The 20,114-nt window shown below is 42.0% G+C and overlaps 2 protein-coding genes and 1 pseudogene across 2 annotated transcripts; all 3 read right to left on the minus strand.

Annotated features, from left to right (window-relative positions):
- Positions 1-3,036: 3,036 nt before the first annotated feature.
- On the minus strand, positions 3,037-5,517 carry LOC136483174 (uncharacterized). Its single transcript, XM_066480253.1, has 3 exons — positions 5,421-5,517; positions 3,803-3,948; positions 3,037-3,408 (listed from the first exon to the last, which is right to left on the minus strand). The coding sequence occupies exons 1-3, from the start codon at positions 5,469-5,471 to the stop codon at positions 3,105-3,107; spliced, it is 501 nt and encodes a 166-aa protein (XP_066336350.1). The 5' UTR covers positions 5,472-5,517; the 3' UTR covers positions 3,037-3,104.
- Positions 5,518-5,764: 247 nt separating this feature from the next.
- On the minus strand, positions 5,765-10,763 carry LOC136483387 (clathrin heavy chain 1-like; annotated as a pseudogene).
- A 150-nt stretch (positions 10,764-10,913) lies between these two features.
- Positions 10,914-12,621, minus strand: LOC136483389 (uncharacterized). Its single transcript, XM_066480440.1, has 3 exons — positions 12,156-12,621; positions 11,322-11,371; positions 10,914-11,217 (listed from the first exon to the last, which is right to left on the minus strand). Exons 1-3 carry the CDS (start codon positions 12,312-12,314, stop codon positions 11,007-11,009), a joined length of 420 nt encoding a protein of 139 aa, XP_066336537.1. The 5' UTR covers positions 12,315-12,621; the 3' UTR covers positions 10,914-11,006.
- Positions 12,622-20,114: the final 7,493 nt, after the last annotated feature.

Raw genomic sequence — 20,114 nt, forward strand, 5'->3', positions numbered from 1 at the left:
CTTTCTCCAACTTGAGCTTCTTATTTTCTTCCTTTAGAGCGTCATCTTTCTTCTCTTCTTTGAGCTTCTTGTTTTCTTCTTTGAGCTTCTCATTCTCAAGAATCAACTCTTTGTCATGATCAAGAGTTTCTAGCATAATGGTGTTGTGGCTTTTCATTTCTTCAAGATCTTTCATGAGCTTCTCATTTTTGTTCTTGAGCTTGACATATTCATCATAGTCATTGCACTCAACCACTTGCTTACCTTTGTCACTAGATCCTTGCTCAATGCTCTCATCAATCAAATCATCACATGATGTAGCTATATCAATCTTAACAACATGGTTAGTAGCATCATGTGGCTCATTTGGTAGGAATTCTTGAGCAATGACAAGAGTATCAAGATTGATCTTAAGAGTTGTATACTCATCTTTTAGTTTGTTATGACTAGTGATGAGCTCATTGTGCACCCACTCAAGTTTATCATGTTTATCTTTAAGCTCTTTCTTAGAAGATTTGAGCTCCTTGAGTTTGGATGATATAGCATCATTTGTTTCTCTAAGCTCATCATTAGTCTTTTCCAATGTATCACATTTTGCTAAAAGTGAATCATTTTTAGCATCAAGCTTTTCATTTTTAGCTCTACTTTTTCTAATGATCTTAGTGTATTTTCTTAGTATTTTGACAAGATCATCATATGAAGGTGAATCATCATCATCGCTATCGCTATCATCATCACTAGCATGTTCATCATCACTACTATCACCATCATTTGATACCTTACGTTCACCCTTGGCCATAAGGCATAGGTGTGTAGAGGATGATAGTGATGGTGGCGGTGAAGATGAGAGATCAATAGCAATGGCGGCCACCTTCTCATTGTCACTATCATCATCGGATGATCCACTTGATGAATCAATGTCCGTGAGCTCGGGGACTGCCTCGATCACTCTACGACCACGGCTCGGGGACTTCGTCGCTCGCTCCTCAACCTGTGCTCGGGGACTACCAATCACTCTCCGACCATGGCTCGAGGACTTCGTCGCTCGCTCCTCGACCTATGCTCGGGGACTGCCTCGATCACTCTCCGACCATGGCTCGGGGACTTCGTCGCTCGCTCCTCAACCTGTGCTCAGGGACTACCTCGATCACTCTCCGACCACGGCTCGGGGACTTCGTCGCTCGCTCCTCGACCTACGCTCGGGGACTGCCTCGATCACTCTCCGACCACGGCTTGGGGACTTCGTCGCTCGCTCCTTGACCTATGCTCGGGGACTGCCTCGACCACTCTCCGACCACAGCTCTGGGACTTCGTCGCTCGCTCCTCGACCTGTGCTTGGGGACTGCCTCGACCACTCTCCGACCATGGCTCGGGGACTTTGCGTCTCGGCTACATGCGACTAGCAACTCGCATACAGTTGGGGATATTTTTTCGCATTTAGACCTTGCTACAAGGCTCATACCTCGCCTTCCAGCAAGCTCGGGGACTATATCGGTACGATGCACCTGCCGGTGCATCTCGTATCGCCTGTACGACGATTGGATTCTCAATTTAACTGGGAATTCTTTTTAGACCCTGGCACCACGTGACTACGTCACCTACTACCAGGCTCGGGGACTAAGTGGGCACACTTCACCTTGCGGTGAATGTGCTCGATCTGATGATCAAAGACGCTACGCTTCAAGACGCACTTACATTTCTTTTCAGAAATACAAGTGGGCACACTTCCCAGAACAGAAATCTTTTTCTTTCTTTTTAAGAGCACCATACATCTTCGGACAACCTATTTCTCCGGCGACAATGGTGGTCGGAGATGTCAAGAACTCAAGCCTCACTGTTTGGAGAAGGTTAAAATAGCGTGTCGCATCAGAATACATGGCGCTCGGGGACTAGCTGTGGGGGATATACCCCCGGTACCACAAGATGGTACATGGGCCGCACCATCCGAGGTGGCCCGGCCCGTAAGATCAAGGCGTGCACATCAAGATTACAAGTTGTACTAGATATTATAATAGTACCAAATTGGATACTTTACTTGTAACCTTGTCTCTTCGGAGTATATAAGGAGAGACAAGGGTCCCCTAGAGGATAGGTTAATCTGTATACATCCCAATATAATACACCAAAGACACAGGACGTAGGGTATTACGTCGACCAGACGGCCCGAACCTGTCTAAATCGCTGTCTCTGCGCCTTATGTCACCATCTGGTTCCTGATTACACGCATCCTACCGATAATCTACCACCACAGGCACCCCCCTCGGTGGACTGCTGACCATATTTCGTCGACAGTGGCGCGCCAGGTAGGGGCCCCCTTTAGGGGTTGTGTGTGCTGATCCACGGCGAACCAGATGGGATCTCAAGATCAATGTTGTTTGCGACAACGTCCTTCGGCAACGACGACTACGACCTACAGCGGGACTCGCCGTGCTTCTCGCATCTAGACATATTATTATATCTATATCTAGATGCCTGGCAAAATGGATGTACCGAAAAAGTCAAAGCGACTTGTAATTTGAAACGGAGGGAATACAAGATACTAGAGTATGTAGGCAAAAAAAAATCCTTTTTTTTCTCTAATACAAGTACGTAGGCAAACAACAAACAGGGCCGGTTCCTATGCGGAAGGGGTGATCGTCGAGCCAGTAATTGAATACCCAAAGGTCAAAGTCCAGCAGTGAAGCGACAAGTCGAGTGTCATGTGGAGAAGTCGTGGATCTATGCGTCACTGCCACCCCACTTCAAGGAAACAAGCTAGGTGTAGCAGCAATACAAAGCACGGATGGTACGTGGAGCAGATGAGTCAATCCAGCTCACAACCGCCTGACCTGTGTTATACTATATAGTAACAACAACAAACACAAAAAACGGGCTATGCCATAACAGGACAGACAGAACCTTAATTTGTTACGCCTTTCATAACAGGCAGCCGCAGGACAGATCGAGTGAGTACGATATATACAAGCAATTCTCAGCAAACGTAGGGCTATGCCTTTCATAGCCGGACAGACATGTTACGCCTTTCATAACAGGCAGCCGCAGGACGGAGTAAGTACGATATAAGCAGTCTCAGCAAGCGTGGGTCTCATTCCAGTTAAGCAATGTACTGTGTGAAAAAATGGTCTTTAGGTCTCACCAGTGCTGACAACGGGACCTGTTGCCCCTGCGTTGACTTTCTCGAGGGCGTCAGACAGCCCATTCACCTCGGTCTGAAGCCTGTGGTATTTGGCATCAATTTCCTCATCGGACTTGGCCACTTGTACCTTGAGGTCGGCCACCGATGTCTTGAGTTCTTTGAGAGATTCATCCACCTTTGCTTCGAGCTTATCCATTCTTTGCAGAAGAGTCGTTGACAGCATTACGGTACCACCACCACTAACTGCAATCGTGAGACCGTTCCCTAACAGGTCGAACATATTGTTCTTGGATCTGCAGACACAGTTTATCACCATTTAAAATGACACTTGACAGGTTTATAAGAAGAATATATTCCTTAGTCTAGTGATCCCATGACCAAAACATCCTGGTAAGCATTGGAATGTGTTTATGCAACCCCTTTTTGATGATGCACAGATTTAATTAGCTTGTTTAATAATTGCAGCAAATTTGAACATTCAAGACCACCTAACCAAAAAGATTTGGACAATCTAAGAAAGGATGGAGCTGGCCATCTCACCAAACTTACTCAATTGGTTTAAAGAAATGGCAAAATTTACATACCTAAGTTATAGCAGCATTCCTAAATTACTTTCTAACATTGCAGTGCGACAAGGATGCTATCATAAATAATGAACCACGCTGTTTATCATAAAGATAGTGTTACCTTTCGTCCATCCCTTTCCAAAGTTTCTTGATGAAAGCGATCACCTTCTCAGACCTACTCTCCTTCGGGACCAGGGAAGCAGGTACGATGAGGCCGGATTTGGTCTTCAAGTACGGGCTGTAAGTGCTGAACAGCCTCGAGATAACCTGTATATTATAGAAATATCTTAAAGCAATAATATCTGATTCGGTTTCAAATTCCTTACTGCAAAAAAATTCTAACAACTTTGTGGTATTTATGGAAAGCAAGAAGAAATGACAAGAGATTTGCTAGGAAAAATTGGACTCATTGGCAGGCACACGACGCCGTGGCTGCACATATCACGGTGCCAAATTCAATTGCATCTGCAGGTGATGATCACGCACAGAACACACACCTACAGACACTAACTGATGAAGGAGCCTACGGTGCCAGAGGCACAGCAGAGACTCTGCACCCACAGCAACACAAACAGAACATCTATTCTGATTCTCTTTGTGCTCCTACTCTTAAGGGCAAATATCACCACAATTCATCTTTCTTGTCTGCTAAAAGGAAACGTAACAGTTCTCATACATGGCAAGCAATCCTTAAGGGTAGACAAGTATTGGAGAAGGGCTTAATCAAATTAATTGGTGATGGCACTTCTACACAAGTATGGACAGACCAATGGATTCCAGGAATACCAGGGTTTAAACCTTTGTACAAGAAACCAGAAGCTACAGTTGAGAAAGTTCATGAACTCCTTACTTCAGAAGGCTCTGCTTGGGACGAACAGGTTTTATAAGAAAATTTCCTAGAAGCTGATGCAAAGGAAATCCGGAAAATTCCACTTGGAAGATTGCAGGAGGATATGTGGGCATGGAGTGCAGAAAAAAATGGCATATACTCTGTCAAATCTGCGTATCGATTAATATCCCTCTCAATGCGTATGTTGGAACAGAACAAAACAAATACTGCAAATTCTTCAGTAAGTGAGGATAATCCATTTTGGAAAAAGGATATGGAAACTAGCAATTCCCCCCAAAGTGAAAGTTTTTTGGTGGCGGGTGATGCACGATTTTGTGCCGGTTAAAGCAAATCTCATGGAAAGGCATATAGAAAATCAAGGTACATGTCCTGATTGCGGTGCTCAGATGAAACTGTTTATCATGCTTTAATTACATGTACTTTTGCTACCATGTTTTGGCGGTCTTTCTATGAAATGTTTAATATTAAATTGCCTAGATTGCATCCTGCAGGTGATGATCACGCACAGAACACACACCTACAGACACTAACTGATGAAGGAGAGACTCAAACAGAACATCTATTGCACGGTACACCTACCCATCCGGTTTTTTTAGGCAATCAGCGCTATCTCTGAACAACTTTCCGTACGGTGTCGGCCCTTGGTACATTACTATTCGCTAGAAGAGCATGGATCTAATCGCATCGATAGCCCTAATCACACTAGAAAATTAGAGCGGAAAGGGAAGGTCCCGAACTCCTGAGGAGGAAAGGATAGGGTTTATCTCAATCAGCCCCCAATCTAGGGTTTATCTAAGTTACCACCAATTTACCGCTAGAAAACCGGAAAAGCAATGGGCGGATCACACGGATGCGGAATCCGTGCAGAGGAAAGGAAAGGCAAGATTACCTTCGATGGTTCCCTCGCCCCCGACGCCAGAGCCCGAGCCGCCGACGCCATCACCCTCGCACCGCACGCGATCGGCTCGGGGGAGGAGTTCGCCTCGCCGATGAGTTTGTTACAGAGCCCGAACTCGCCTCGAATTGGAGGTAGGCACGGCAGGGGTTTAAGGGGGAGGGGAGGGCATGGGCCTAATGGGCCTGACTGATGGGTCAGGACCGCTTGAGCGTTTTGCAACTTGAATTCTGACCAATTGTTTGCTTCACTTTTCTGACTTGGGCTTCGTCCTCAGGTTGACAGGGAAGTAGTTTCGAATACAAATCCATCGAAATCAACAGCTTTTGGTACCACCCCACAACTTCATAAAATACACATACTAACAATTGAAATACATTTGTTTGTCCTTCACTGTTCTGACAAGTATTAATTAATACAACCAAGATGTGTATACAGAGATTATCACACTATACAAATGGTGCCAGCTTTCAACAGCTCATGCTCAACCATCCTCATCCTATCCCATCGTACGGTATAACAGGTTGCAAATCTCAAACTCTGGCTAAGATTTCACTCCGCCAAAAATTTCTCGATACCATAAAGAACATTGATTTCAAACTGTAATCATCTACAATTCCAAAGAAGTCCCACTTTTGCATACACTTGGAACAATTCATATCATCATCTAAGATCTGTGCAAAAATGACTCAGTAGCTTCCCATTGGCGGCATCCCGAATGCTGGCATCGGACCAGGGCCCATTGGCGGCATACCCATTCCACCCATTGGAGGCATGCCCATTCCACCCATCGGAGGTGGAGGACCACCCATGCTAGGCATTGGCGGAGCGGGCAATGCAAGAGGAAGCAGTTGCGCGTACATGTTCTGCACAGCACAACGGAATGCAACTTGTCATGTCAATGCCTCAGCATGAGATGACTGATGATTGCACAAAGAAAACATGTGAGAGCAGTTTTAGGTTACCTGCTGAGCCACAAGATCTTTCTCCTCCTTCTCTTTGGCTCTTTCTTCCTTCTGCGACTCAATTTTGCCCTTCACGAAATCATCCACCTTGCTAGTGTATTCACGGATGAACTACACACGCAGCACGGATGTTAGTTACTATAGTAAACTGTATGTAAATAAACATCAGCAAAGAAATGGACCGAAATAAGTTACCTGCAACAGGTATGGGAAGGCAAAGTTCAACATGTTGTTCATCCATGCAAGCTCAAGAGCGACATCCGGCCGGATCAAGTCGTAGCAAATGAAGAGGCAGGAAGCAAAGCATTCTTTCTTGCCCTGCGTTACATGATTGTATGTGTTTACTAATCAGAATGCAATGCCAAGCAGACAGACTAAGCCTTTTGATGTATATAGTATTGACTTAGCTTATCACTAGTATCATATCATCAATCAATAGAATGGGTTTGAACCAAACCTGCTCAATGAAATAGACAAGCAAGTCCTCTGACAGTTCACGGTCACCAGATTGATTGTGAGCATGTCTCCATGCAATCCTTGTACATGTTGTCTTTCTTGGATAGAGCAATTGATTGCTTCCACCTGCCAGCCTTCTTGTAAATGTAGGCAGCAATCCTCCTCATCTCCAGCAATTCATGCTTCTCAAGCTGCTCAAGAAATGAACACAGGTTATTAAATTCAAAGCAGTAACAATAGGCATTGCACGATTATCTGGCTATTTTTTACCTTCTGGGCAAGACCTATCTGGTCAAAGTTGTCATGCATGTCAACTGATTCACGGAGTCTCTCGTAGTCTTCCTCTTCAACATAAAGCTCATTCAAGGCTTCGTTCATAGCAGAGACATTGTTACTCTGAACTACAACCATATATGGTTTCACAAGATGCAACTGGCCAGCCTGTCCAAAGAGCAACAAGACAATCAGAAATTTGGGATGGAATTGAAACAGAGCTAACCTTGCGCATTATGTCTACAACTCTGGTATGATCTAACCGAACTGCAAGCACATTTAGCATATCATTGATGAGATCCGGATGCTCTTGCAAATAGAAGTGAACTGCCTTGTAATATAGCTCAACATTTGCAACTTTAATGCAGACATCCTTGAACTGCATATGATCATATGCATCTGGAGAGTGGTTCATAATAGTGGTGGCAGCATTGTCAAATTCATCGTACTGTATGTACAGGTAGGTGAGTTCTTTCCAGTGCTGCTGTTCATCACAAGCCCGGATAAGCTTAGGAATATTGCGACGGGTGGAGAAAAGTTTGATGTGCTCCATAAGCTTCTCAGAGCGGTATCTAGCATATAGAACTCCCAATTCTGTGAAGGTGCCCATGTGTGCACGTTCAAGTCCAAGACCACTCTCCACGAGAGCAATAAGTTCACTGAAGCATCCTCTATTCTGGTAGTATTCACTGATTCTTCCAAGTCATCAACCTAAACAAAAATACAAAAGCAGGTATGTCAGAAAGAAATATATCATAGAAGCTTTGTTATAAAGCAGAGACTAGAAAAAAAAATATCAGTATGCACTCCTACTTGTATACCTGAACAATAATTTGAGACCACATATTTGTGCAAGACGGAACTCCTCAGCGTCAACACAAGCAAAGCAGACCTCCTTCCATGTTTTGGCACTGTTGCCTTGCGAGCAGCATCCACAGCACCTTGGAACTGCTTCAGCTTAACCAGGGTAACAGCCAGCTTAGCCCAGTTCGAGATGAAAGCATAGATTATCTTTGCAGCCTCATATAGTTCTTCATCATACAGACGGTCACCAACATTTGGCATAAGAATGAATTCCTCAATGTCACTGAGCCTGTCAATCTTAGCATATGCAAAGATGAGTTCTCCATCGACTTTGGGTTCCCGTGCCTTTTGCCTTACCATCAGAGGTACTTCACTAAATCGAAATTGTAAATTGAAAATGATGATGATAGAATCTATTTGTCAACTTGAGATCCAATTTGTGTCAATTCCTTTCATATACTATATATAATAAATATGGGATGAGATTAATTTTGGCACATGGGGTTTATTGGCTCTTGATGCACATGCTGCCGTCTTATGCCTCCGTCTGAATGTTATGTTAACACAACAGTAAAAAGTCATGCTTACATGAGCCATCACATCCATGTACTCTAATTTCTTATGTACTCATGCTTGTGTGCCATTAGGGCCAACTAATAATATTATAATAACATAGGAAACTAGCTAAACCACATATAACTCCACAAAGGCTCAATTCAATAAAGTCTCATATTTTCCGGTTATTACTCCTAATAAATAAATAATGTCTTGTGCTTATGTCTTCGAGATGAGAACGCTGGCCGTATAATTCCATAAAAAAAAGGAACACTGACTGAATAGCAAAAGACTTGCACAATTGCCAAAAGACGGAAGCTATTCTTATCGAAAGTCTCAACACCAACATACTTGTACGATTATACCAAAACCAGTGTTGCTAAAATAAACAAATCTCCAGTAAAAAAAGATCATGCAAATTTTGCATGCCTGTTGCAACGCATGGACCATCACCTACATATGCATTTTATATACTGCCGGGAGTAGTTACTCCCATGATCAATAAATCACGTTGCGTATGTATACATACTCATTTATCAGTTTGAGTACGTTGATATACTCGTATTAAGATACTCCAGATCTTTACTATGTGAAATTTTTTTAAAAAAACATATTTTTTAATATATTATTTAATACTATGATAGTAGTACATAAAATAAGTATAACCATATACTCTAAGTATACTTGCATACTTGACATACATAGTACCCTAGATGGTCTAGTATGATTATATACTTCATCTACATACACTTTGTCAGGCCATATACGCCCTAAATATAGAGATATACACATGGGAGTAACTACTCCCTAGGAGTAGGAAATAATTTCCATATATATATATATTACTCCCTCCGTTTCAAATTATAAGTCAGTTTGACTTTTTTGGTACATCCATTTTGTTATGCATCTAGATATAATATTACGTCTAGATACATAGCAAAATAGATGAAGAAACAAGTCAAAGCGACTTAAAATTTGGAACTGAGCGAGTAGTAAGTAAATTATTGACACCCTCAGCAACTAACAACTACACGGTTCCTTAAACAACCAAACCGATTCTAATGCAAGACCCCTCTCATCTACACGTTTCCTTGAGAACGAGCTGAATCCAATGCAATCTTGAGCTCGGCAATTTCCACTTTCAAGTCCACGATGGTAGTTTCTTCGGCTGCGGCCTTTGCCCGGAAATGAAAATGACAAGTGAAGAGTGATAAATAATGTTGGGCATATGTATTTTCCATCGCGTGCTGTTTGCTCGTTCCAGCCATGCGACATCATTCACGTGTAGGAGCAGGCTCCTAGTTTTGAATAATGCCTGCATGCGAATGAAGATTAGAAATTCGAACTTTACCAGTCGTGTCGATTTCATATATATGTGATGAGATGAGATTGCACAAGGATGTTGGTCCCTGGGTTTATTGCCTCTTTACGCTGCTGTCTGAATCTTATGCAGTGTGAAAAGTAAGCAGCAGTAGTGCAGTATTACTCGTCTCAATGTCTTTGCTTACACGAGCCATCGATTGTACTCTAATTTCTTTTTGATTCATTCAGGTTAACCAGCGAAACCAGATAAGTTCACAAAGGCTCAATTTTCAGTAAAGTCTCCAAAAAAAATTTCCCAGTTAATTATGTAATGTGCTATGGCCAAATACTTGCAGAAAGGCAAAAGGAAGCCCAGGATCATCACTTGCACAATGCAAAAGATGTATGGATGGATTATTCTCGAAGTCTAAACACCAACATACTTGTACGGTTCGGTTGTACCAAAACCACTAAACCTGGGTTGCTAAAATAAATAGATCGCGAATAAAAACATCATCAATGAATCTAATAACACTCAATATGTCAATGTGACGACTGAACATCTATACATCTATTCTGTCAATGTGACCACATCTAAGATATCTATTCACACAACGTAGGCGCCAGACTCTAGCATGTGTTATGATTCATCATTGTATACTGTACGTTAAAAATGAATTTTACATCCAGAACCAGAATGAGTGAATGACCATGTCCAATCCTGAAGCCATCAGAATACCAAACGAAGTCAAGACAAAATGGACGCTACGACCAGGTCTCGTACAGGACAGTAAAAATATCACATTCGGACTTCCGCTAAGTGCTAACAAGCACCTGCGGGCCGCGACCAATGGAAATTTCTCAGTGACAACTGGCAAAATACAGGCACACCTTCAACTTAAACCATTGATACACCTTCAACTCAACCATTCAGGAATGTAAGGCACTGCTTAATTTGGTGCAATCCCTAAACAGAATTTAAGCCGTTACCTCGTATATTTATTCCTATAAGCAAAATCATGGTCTTAGATTAGTAATTTTGATGTAAGAAACAAATGCTACATTTTTTTTGTCACAGAATCTTCCCTACTGTTACTTTGTTAGGTTAATCATTGATCAAAGATAACAAAAGTTTGAAACTTCAGGCATCATATATATGGACACACTCAATGTTTTTATGCTTTGACCTTCAGAAAAACTCACCCACCAAATCTCAAGCTTCAATCTAACTTTTGCTTGAACCACATTGCTCACGAATCCTTTGATGACCGCGTTTTATCTCATCCATTATTTCCATGTCAAGTCGATTACTAGCTTCCAAGTTGGCAGTGATACGATCCAGTGCTGGATTAACCCAGCCGCATATAACAATGACGCCACCAACAACTGTTAAGAAGGCACATGTGGTTGTAGCTTCTATGGCTGCGGTCTTTACCCTGAAATGAAAATGATGAGTGTAAGAGTGATAAATAATTCATACTAAGGTACAATTGGTCATTAGTTTCTTTATAGATCCCAAAATTGGAACAAGAAGTCATACCGGTCCCACTCACTGCCACTGCGAACTTTCTTGAGATCAGTTTGAGGCCCCTAAAGAAACATAATAGAACAAACAGCATCATCAATACCAGTAATATGAAGGTTATGACGATCATGCACGTGGTCGCATAGAGCTGGCATGACACAAATCAACCATGGATATTACTAATCTCAAGTATAGGATCAAATGTGAATGTGATCCTGTAGTGTAATACCTAGTATCATGAATGTGACAACAAGCATGTCAACATTGAAAATTCAATAGTAATGTAGGTTTTATATAGCCTAATGATAGATATGACAACAGGGGGTCAGTTGGGTGAGTGTGAGCCGATGGGGGATGAGCTTCATGGTAGAGAGGGAACCAGCTCTGATCAGCAGCTTAGGCCCTAAATGACTGGGCTTTGTAACCTTAAAAATCAATCTTCTATGCTATCCTTTTTACACTCAAGGGAAGATTGTAGCATGTCAAACGACAATATAATAATAATAACTATTGCTTAAAAGCAAGTAATAACAATAATAAACAAAATTAAGTTGGATAGAAGTTGCTACATAAAAGGTTGTACGAGATTCACAAATCGTTATTACTTCAGATTCAGATCGACGAAAGAAAAAAAATGTTTTTTCCCCTCACCAACGTTTTCTAATATAAAGATTATACTTTTTCTAATAATAAAGAAAAATTATATGAAAGATAGATGCGTAGTCCTACTTTTTCTAATAAAAATTATATGAAGGAAAGATGCCTAGTCTACTAATTACTGTCCTATGTGTCGACCAAATTTAAAGACTACCAAACCAAACCAGATCAAATCAAAGAGGAGCAGCGTACCCTAAGGTTGGCTGGCTGCGGCGTAGAACCAGTAGATGTAGAGAATCTAGAACTTGCTGGGAGTCGGCCATGGCGCTCCAGGGCAGACGGAAGGCGAGGCGGTGCGCGGGCCATCTTGGTTGCCACCGATCGAAGGAGCGCTGCTCCTGCCGCTGCCATGATGGATTTACCACAAACGGATCGGATCTTGTTCGTCTTCCTTCTTGGCGAGAAGAGAAGAGTCGAATCGAATCGAAAAAAGGCTTCCTAGGTTGGTGTGATTTGGGTTCTCCTGATCTCTCCTCCCCTCTCTATTCGGCTGCTATATATGACGGCACGCAAGGGGCGGCGGGGACGGAAAAGGATTAGGTTTTCCTTCTCGGTAATCTTCGGGCGGACCACGGCTCGGGGGCGGAACTCCCCACGGAAACGGAAACGGAAACGGGCGGCGGCTCCCCGGCTCCGCTCCCTTGCATTAGAAGAAGAGGTTTCTGGTCTTCTTCGGTGATTTTTTATTTATTATTTTTAACTCTTTTTAAAAACAAATTCTAAACCTAACCCTGTTGCTTTTTTATCTTCAAATCTAACCCATTTAGCCGCGTCTAGGTCTCTAGCGTGGCCAAAACACGCCGTCGGCGCGGCACGATCTGCCACGGCGGGCAACGATCTTCACGTGGAAAATCTTGCATGATGAGTCTATTAATGCATACTCCCTCCGTTACAAAATTATAAGTCGCTTTGACTTTTTTGATACATCGATTTTGATATGTATAAAAAAAAAGTTAAAGCGAGGTTATAATTTAGAACATAGGGAGTATTTGTTAATAATATAATTTTTACGGAAATCTGGTCAAACTTAGGTCTTTTTTTACAGAATTCATTCAGAATTTGTTATGAGTACATGTAGTTATGTTGGCATGGCGTGCAGGCACCTGTGCTCCCATCGCCTGCACCTGCACCTGCACCGTGTGCGTGGAGGCGGTCCACCGGTTCGAGCATAGGAAGCTCCACGGCGAAACAACGGAGGCGGATGCGGCGTGGCCCGACGGTGCCGAGCCAGGGAAGCGGCGGCGCGGGGCGGACATGGTGCGACGCCTCGACTCCCGCCCGGCTTCACGTCGACTTTTCTCCCGCGGCTTTTTTTCCTTCTACCGTCAGTCCGTATGGGACATTTTCCCCCTTTTTCTTTTCCTTCCCATGCATCCGCAAATGGACTTCTTATTTCTCTTTTTTGTTTGTTTCCCATAAATGCTGGAAAAAAATCATAAAAGCAATAATTAAAGACCTTTGAACTCTTGACCCAATTTTTATAAAATAAAGATTCTCACCACCAAATTATTGACACTATTTCAATTAAGAACACAAGTTTTCTTATTAGAACGTGGTTCAATCGTTGGTCCGAATAATTAAACTGTAAACTAAAGTATTAGGCAATCTGTTGTTCGGTCCAATTTAAATAAATACAACTTTACATGCCCAATGCAATCCATGATGAGTGTTGCCATGTGGACAATAGAGAGATGTGTCCTGTCATAATCACCATCAGACAGCCCAATACTTAACGTATCAACAACTAACTTCTTGATGATTTAAATAAAAATTAAAATTATAGATTTTAACGGATCCTCAAATATTGTCAATATTAAATTTTTATAAAATAAATTGTAGTTTCAAATTTTATAGAAGGATAAAATATAAATAGCTATATGTCATTCTTGTTCTCATTTTACATGAATGAATATTCGGTAGCTTATTTTCTCAGTGTTTCTACTCTCATTTCTATGAATATTCGATAGCTTATTTTCTCCCGTTGCACCTAGCCAACGTGGCAAGGCGTAAACTTAGAAAAATTATATCTTTTTTATACTATCTTGGATGAAGATGATCTTAATATAAAAATTGTAGCTTTCGACGAGATCTACAATTTTCTAGTTTTGAGTTTTTTCATTTAAGGTCGTTAAGATGCTCAAAAAAATGTTCAGCGGTATATTAATCGCATATAAGCGCTTGTCGCCTTGAAAAAATCATATCTTTCTTATATGGTGTCAAATGGAGATACTTTCTATATGAAAGTTGTAGCTTTCAATGGGACCTACAAATTTATGGTTTTGAGTTTTTGCATTTGAGATCATTAAGATGCACAAAAAATAATATATAGTTTCACTACCGTATTAATCGCGTACGAGCTCTTGTCGCCTTGGAAAAATCTTATCTTTTTTTGTACGGTACCAATTGAAGATACTTTTTACATACATAAAAGTGGTAGCTCTGGATGAGATCTACAACTTTATAGTTTTAAGTTTTTTTTATTTTGAGATCGTTATTTTGGGCGCACGCCGTGACTGATTACAAAGCGAGAGTCGACTCAGAAGTTCGGGTGCTACAAAAAAAAATGGATGAAGATGATTGGTTTGTTAGGCTGATGGTGCGACGGTGCTCATGGAAAAGAACTGTGCACCAACCGCGCGCAATGGCCATGGTAGATAGCTTAGTGAACCACACACTATTACTATCTCACTTATACTTTCGCCATCACTTCGCATAAAAGTTATGCAACAGTAGACATCTGGCGAGGTTTAATAAACTTAGAAATTAAACTATGACCTATCATGTCATACGAAAATTTAATAATAATTTGAATGAGTTATTCGTTAAAAAATTATAAAGGTTTTATTGGCGTCTGATGCTTCTTCCGCTCAGAAGAAAATTCAGTAATAATTTGAATAAGTTATTTAATAGAATTTATAAAGGTTTTATTGACGTCTGATGCTACTTTCACTTGCTATTGGCTTTGCTTTTTGGTGGAATTGGCTAGACATCTTGAAATTTTATTTCGAAGCCCTTTCACCTGTGGGCTCCTAGCTTCTTGGCTTTCTCTCTGTTAGAAAGTAGAGAGCGAGAGAGATCGAGTAATACAAATGATTCTCTATTGTATTCCCAATGAACAGTGTGTGTATATATATACAGGGCCCATGTGGGCGGTTGCAAGTGTGAAAGAGAGAGAGAGGGTGAAAAGACACCCCTTGGATTAATCTCTAATTGATCACTAAATAATAATTCTTAACACTCCCCCTCGATCAATTTGCTTCTTGTAATCTTCACTATTCATCTATTATGCATATTTATGAATCTTTGGAAAACCCTATGAGAAAAATCAAAGTAATACCAGTATACCAGACAAAACTCCTTAAAACCCGGTGGAAAAAATAAGGAGAAACACCATGATATATAATCACCAATGTTATTAGACCCTTCGAGATAAACCTAAAACCTTAGTCTAAAAACACCTTGACCATAGGGTCAATATGCTTCAAATATCATGTTCCAAAAACCCCGTTGGGGAAAATAGATGATATAGCATATACCTTTGTGTTGACATTGCATCATTAAAAACTTTATATGAGAAACCATAAATGGAAAACTCTCATAAAGAAAAGAGTACAATGCATCTTATGTCGCAATATCGTCCACCAAAAACACCTATAGGGAAAAAATAGATGATATGACATAACCTTGTGTTGATATTGCCTCATTAAAAACTTTATATGAGAAACCCCAAGGGAAAAACTCATACAAAGAAAAGAGTGCAATATGATGTTTGTAACAAGTTATTAATCAAAGAGACCCTCACCCTGATACTAGCAAACCTCGAAGTAAATTCATACCAATGCACTCAACACATACGAAATATGGAGTATGGTAGATTCTGTGAATATCTCTGCAAGATTATCATGAGACTTAGTTTGCAAATGTTCATATGCCCATATTATCTATGGAATATAACCATCTTAGTGCAAAATATTACATTAAGTATAACTTGTCTCCATCTACACAACATAAGTTGCATTACCTTTATAGATAATGACCATTGATTGATAGAATGAACACCACATAACTTCAGCATGTGATATATCATTCTGTCAAGCTATACACATTCATGTGAAGCCTGGTAAAATACAATATCAGAATGATTGGTGGAAGTGGCCATTAGTATCCTTTTAAAGACTTCCACAAAATAGTCTTTCCACATGTACACTAAGCCTTTCAATGATCTAGAATTTGGGGATCTAATAGACAACCAGAATCATTATATCCAATCGGATCGTGGGTTCTTCCAAACAAACACAACAAGATCACTTGTGCTATTAAGATATCAAAAGATATTCTTAACTTCAATCCACCAATATTTGGTAGGAGTAGCGCTGCTACTAGATAGCAAATCATTGCAAAATAATATCTGGCCGGGAATTTTTGCAAGATATATTAGCGCATAAATAGTATAGAGATAATGGACCACGTTGAAAGCATCTAGGCCCCTAGTTGGATTTCGGTGATTAATGTCAATACAAGATTACTATGACTAACGTGTGTTTTGCAGAGGCAATTAAGTTAGGTCATGGTAATGGAGATCGATTGGGCAATCGAGGTGGTCATACCCCTACGATGGAAATCGTTTCGGTTTTCAAAGGATGGACGACAAGGTTAAGGATGACTAGTTCTAAGTGTCGATTGGAGTTGGAGAGACACTTAGAGTAGTTTAGGACTTTGTTTTTCCTTTGGCCGTACTATTAAGGGGGGTATGGATAGGTAGCTTGACCTAGGTGAGTCTAGTGAGTTAGGTGTGGTGCACACTTGTTAAAACTAGCACTAGGTAGCTCCTCAATATGCCTAAGATCCTTTGGAGCAAACTTTATTCACATATGATCGAGAGTTGGAAGTGAATGGAGGGTCAAATGCTGACCGGACGCTGGCTCCGATACGACCGGACGTTGGCCGCAGGGTCCGGTCAGTTCATTTGATCAAGCAGTTTGCATTCGGTGCGACCGAGCGCTGGAGTGGTCAAGTGACCGGATGCTGATGTTCAGCGTCCGGTCGACTCCAGTAAGGTTCTAGAGAAGGATATTTGTGACCGGACACGTCCGGTCAGTACTGACCGAACCCTGGGGGTTCAGCGTCCGGTCAAGTACAGTAAGCATCCAGTGAGGGTTTAATGCGACCGGACGCGTCCGGTCAGTGGTGACCGGACCCTGACAGCGTTCGGTCAACACTTAAACACTGGAATGCGGGTTGAACTGACCGGAGCGTCCGGTCAACATGACCGGAGCGTCCAATCACCCCACAGAAGCTCATAACGGCTTGTTTTTCAGGCTGCCTTATAAATAGAAGCTCCACTCGTGTGTGGAGTCACTTTTGCTCATTCCAGTAGCTGAGAAACACGTTTGTGAGTGTCAAGAAGAGCAAGGTCCTAGTGAGGTGATTGAGATTTGAGAATCTAAGAGAGTAGCCTCATTAGTGAATCAAGAGTAGCAAAGTGTGCATCCATCTTCTCATTAGGCTTCACGTGGTCAAGTGAGAGTTCATGCTTGTTACTCTTGGTGATCGCCATCACCTAGACGGCTTGGTGGTGATTGGAAGCTTGGTGATCACCCGACGGAGCTTGTGGGTGACCCAACTCAAGTTGTGAGCGGCTTTGGGTGATTCACCACGATGGAGTGTCGAAGAAACAAATAGTAATAGCAATTACCCATGCTCGCGGGCATTTGAAGAAACGACGACCTCCATCTATTCCCTCGGTGAACATCTGCACTAGGCAGTCCTCACCATGCATGCATTTTGGCCACTCTTCTTTCCTTTCATCGTATCCTGTCAGTGGTGCCTCTTTGGTGAAATCACTTTTGCTCTCAACTGGGAACCTCTCATAAAGAGCTTCCTCAAAGAAATCGGGACCAAGAGGACCCTCCCACCCCCAGGTAGTTTTCTTCCCCTTTCCTCTCCCTCTGGACAACCCTCCAGACATTGGTACTACAACGAAAGCAAATGCTGAGGAGTGTTCTTCTTCCTTATTGTTTGTGTGAATGAGAGGGAGTGAGTGGTTATTTATAGGTTGAGAGGAGGAATGGAGGCCTTTCAATGTGCCATGTCAGCGATCCGTGTGCCTCTTCACCTCAGCCCTTGGATCAAATAGTCATAAGATGGATGGTGGAGATAGAGTTTAGTTGTGCTTCCTTGCATGTTGTCCGTGCATCTGAAAGGTCTATATCAGTGATGTGATAATTCAATGTTGTCCGTGTATCTGAAAAGTCTATGTTTATTATCTGAAAAGCATAGATTCGTTCACTGTTGCTTGGTAATCCTAGATTCTTCTACACAACGTATGTACAAATATTCCTGGATTATAAACATAATAAATTTATAGTTAATCTGTATACTACATTTGTGCCTTTGTACAAGTGTAGTATGATTAAAGGTTCACGCAAAAAATCGCAAGATACGGTCTTGTATTAGAAGCATCCATAGTTACAAACAGAGACATCAATATATATTCTAAACATTTAATCATCCAACAAGCATAATGCAACCACAACGAATATCACAACCAACATAATATGTCATGCAAAGTCCAAATAGTCCACAATGTTCATACAGTCCCGAATAGTTAAAGAAAAGTAAATACAAAATTCACAATAGTTCATAGTAATACCTACCACGTCCCTCACTGTCTCCTACTCTTGCCCCTACCCTTGTGACCTAGAGCGCTGGTGCCTGGAGTGTAAGGGTCACGTGGACGGCGTCGCCTAGTGCCTAGAGGCGGTGTAGGATGAGTCGATGGAGCGTCATGGAGCTGAGAGGGCCCAAGCTCATCGTGCCTCTTGTCCATGTCATCGTCGTTGGCGACCTCCTCGTCCTCCTCCTCGTCCCCTATAGCTGCTTGACTAGAGGAACCCAAGGCTCCTCTTCCTACGGAAGGATCGTACACGTCATGCGTCGTGTTTGTCCTGCAACCACAACGACCAGCCGTACGGCGTAGATGACGTGACAGCCTCTGTTGTACAAAACTATGTTAACTAAAAGAATATAATGTATTAATGATTTGTTTGAAAGAATATTTTTAATCTTACATCTAGGAAGCCAAGTATGTAGTCATCATTGACTCTAGGCCGAACACGCTCGATCTCTTCAACTGAGCTTCTCAGTGTATTGCCCTGCAACAATGTTTTCAATAATAAGACTTCTGAACAGATATCATTTAGTTTTGTTTTCTTTTATACAAGAATGTAACTTATTATAAGGGTTATACGGCTCGAAGGTTGCAATAACTACAATAGATAACTCCTAATGTCGGTCCAAGAACGCCTAATGTATTGTTATGTAACTAAACGTAACAAAATAAGTCGATTGGCTTACCACTCTGTCCAAGATCGGTCCTGCCTCCACCTGCCTTCCTGCACAAGTGGACCGGTCGTACGTCGTGTCTTCATCGTCGGAGGACTCGATGTCGGCGTAGTCAGTTTCGGTCCACTATAGCCTGAGCCTGCACCTTGTCGAATGCTGGTACCAAGCTTGGTACCGCCTGAACTCACGGTTCATGTGCGGCTCGTTGTCGTCCAGGTTGTCATGCATCTCCTCCCATTCCTCAATGTAGGACTGGTGGTGCCTCTCCCAGTCAAAAATCTTCTTGTTCCTCTGACGATCCAACCTGCACGTATGTCATCGTTACATTAATCCACGTACGTGGCACCATATTATAAGAAATGAACCATCATCATGAGACATTTGAAATATCAAAACACTTACTTGTGTAAGTCAACGCTAGTCGAGAACAGAGGCATAGGCCAAAGCTGTCTCACTCCAAATTGGCGTGCAACCCTATCTGGCAGGTGGTACTCGACAGCATAGAAGCAGATTAGAGGGCACCTCATCCTATAGAAGTAGTCGCCGGCCCCACATACGTTGCTCAGCTGAAAAGGAAGTGCGTCCTCTCCACCATACGGCTCCCACTCCACCTGCATCATGTCCAAATAAGATGTTGTTAGATGGTATACTAATCCTTTTAAAAGCAGCATGGAAAATAAAATTTACTTACACTAGACGCCGTCAGCGAATCTAGCTCGTTCGTGTACTGAATGTATGCCCGGTCTATCCTCGTGTGCAAAACCCTGACCTGGTCCCAAAGGTACGCCCACGTCGGCTGGCGACTTG

The sequence above is a fragment of the Miscanthus floridulus genome, chromosome 9, assembly GCF_019320115.1.
Source record: "Miscanthus floridulus cultivar M001 chromosome 9, ASM1932011v1, whole genome shotgun sequence".
Taxonomy (NCBI): Eukaryota; Viridiplantae; Streptophyta; class Magnoliopsida; order Poales; family Poaceae; genus Miscanthus; species Miscanthus floridulus.

What these genes read in the sequence shown, in the direction of transcription:
- LOC136483174 (XM_066480253.1), bottom strand. Translation starts at nt 5,471, where the DNA reads ATGGCGTCGGCGGCTCGGGCTCTGGCGTCGGGGGCGAGGGAACCATCG. An exon ending in GGGCGAGGGAACCATCGAAG is followed by an intron (nt 3,949 to 5,420) that starts GTAATCTTGCCT and finishes TATAATATACAG; the next exon opens with GTTATCTCGAGGCTGTTCAG. An exon ending in TGGAAAGGGATGGACGAAAG is followed by an intron (nt 3,409 to 3,802) that starts GTAACACTATCT and finishes CTGTGTCTGCAG; the next exon opens with ATCCAAGAACAATATGTTCG.
- LOC136483389 (XM_066480440.1), bottom strand. Translation starts at nt 12,314, where the DNA reads ATGGCAGCGGCAGGAGCAGCGCTCCTTCGATCGGTGGCAACCAAGATG. An exon ending in CGCAGCCAGCCAACCTTAGG is followed by an intron (nt 11,372 to 12,155) that starts GTACGCTGCTCC and finishes ATGTTTCTTTAG; the next exon opens with GGGCCTCAAACTGATCTCAA. An exon ending in AGTGGCAGTGAGTGGGACCG is followed by an intron (nt 11,218 to 11,321) that starts GTATGACTTCTT and finishes TTTTCATTTCAG; the next exon opens with GGTAAAGACCGCAGCCATAG.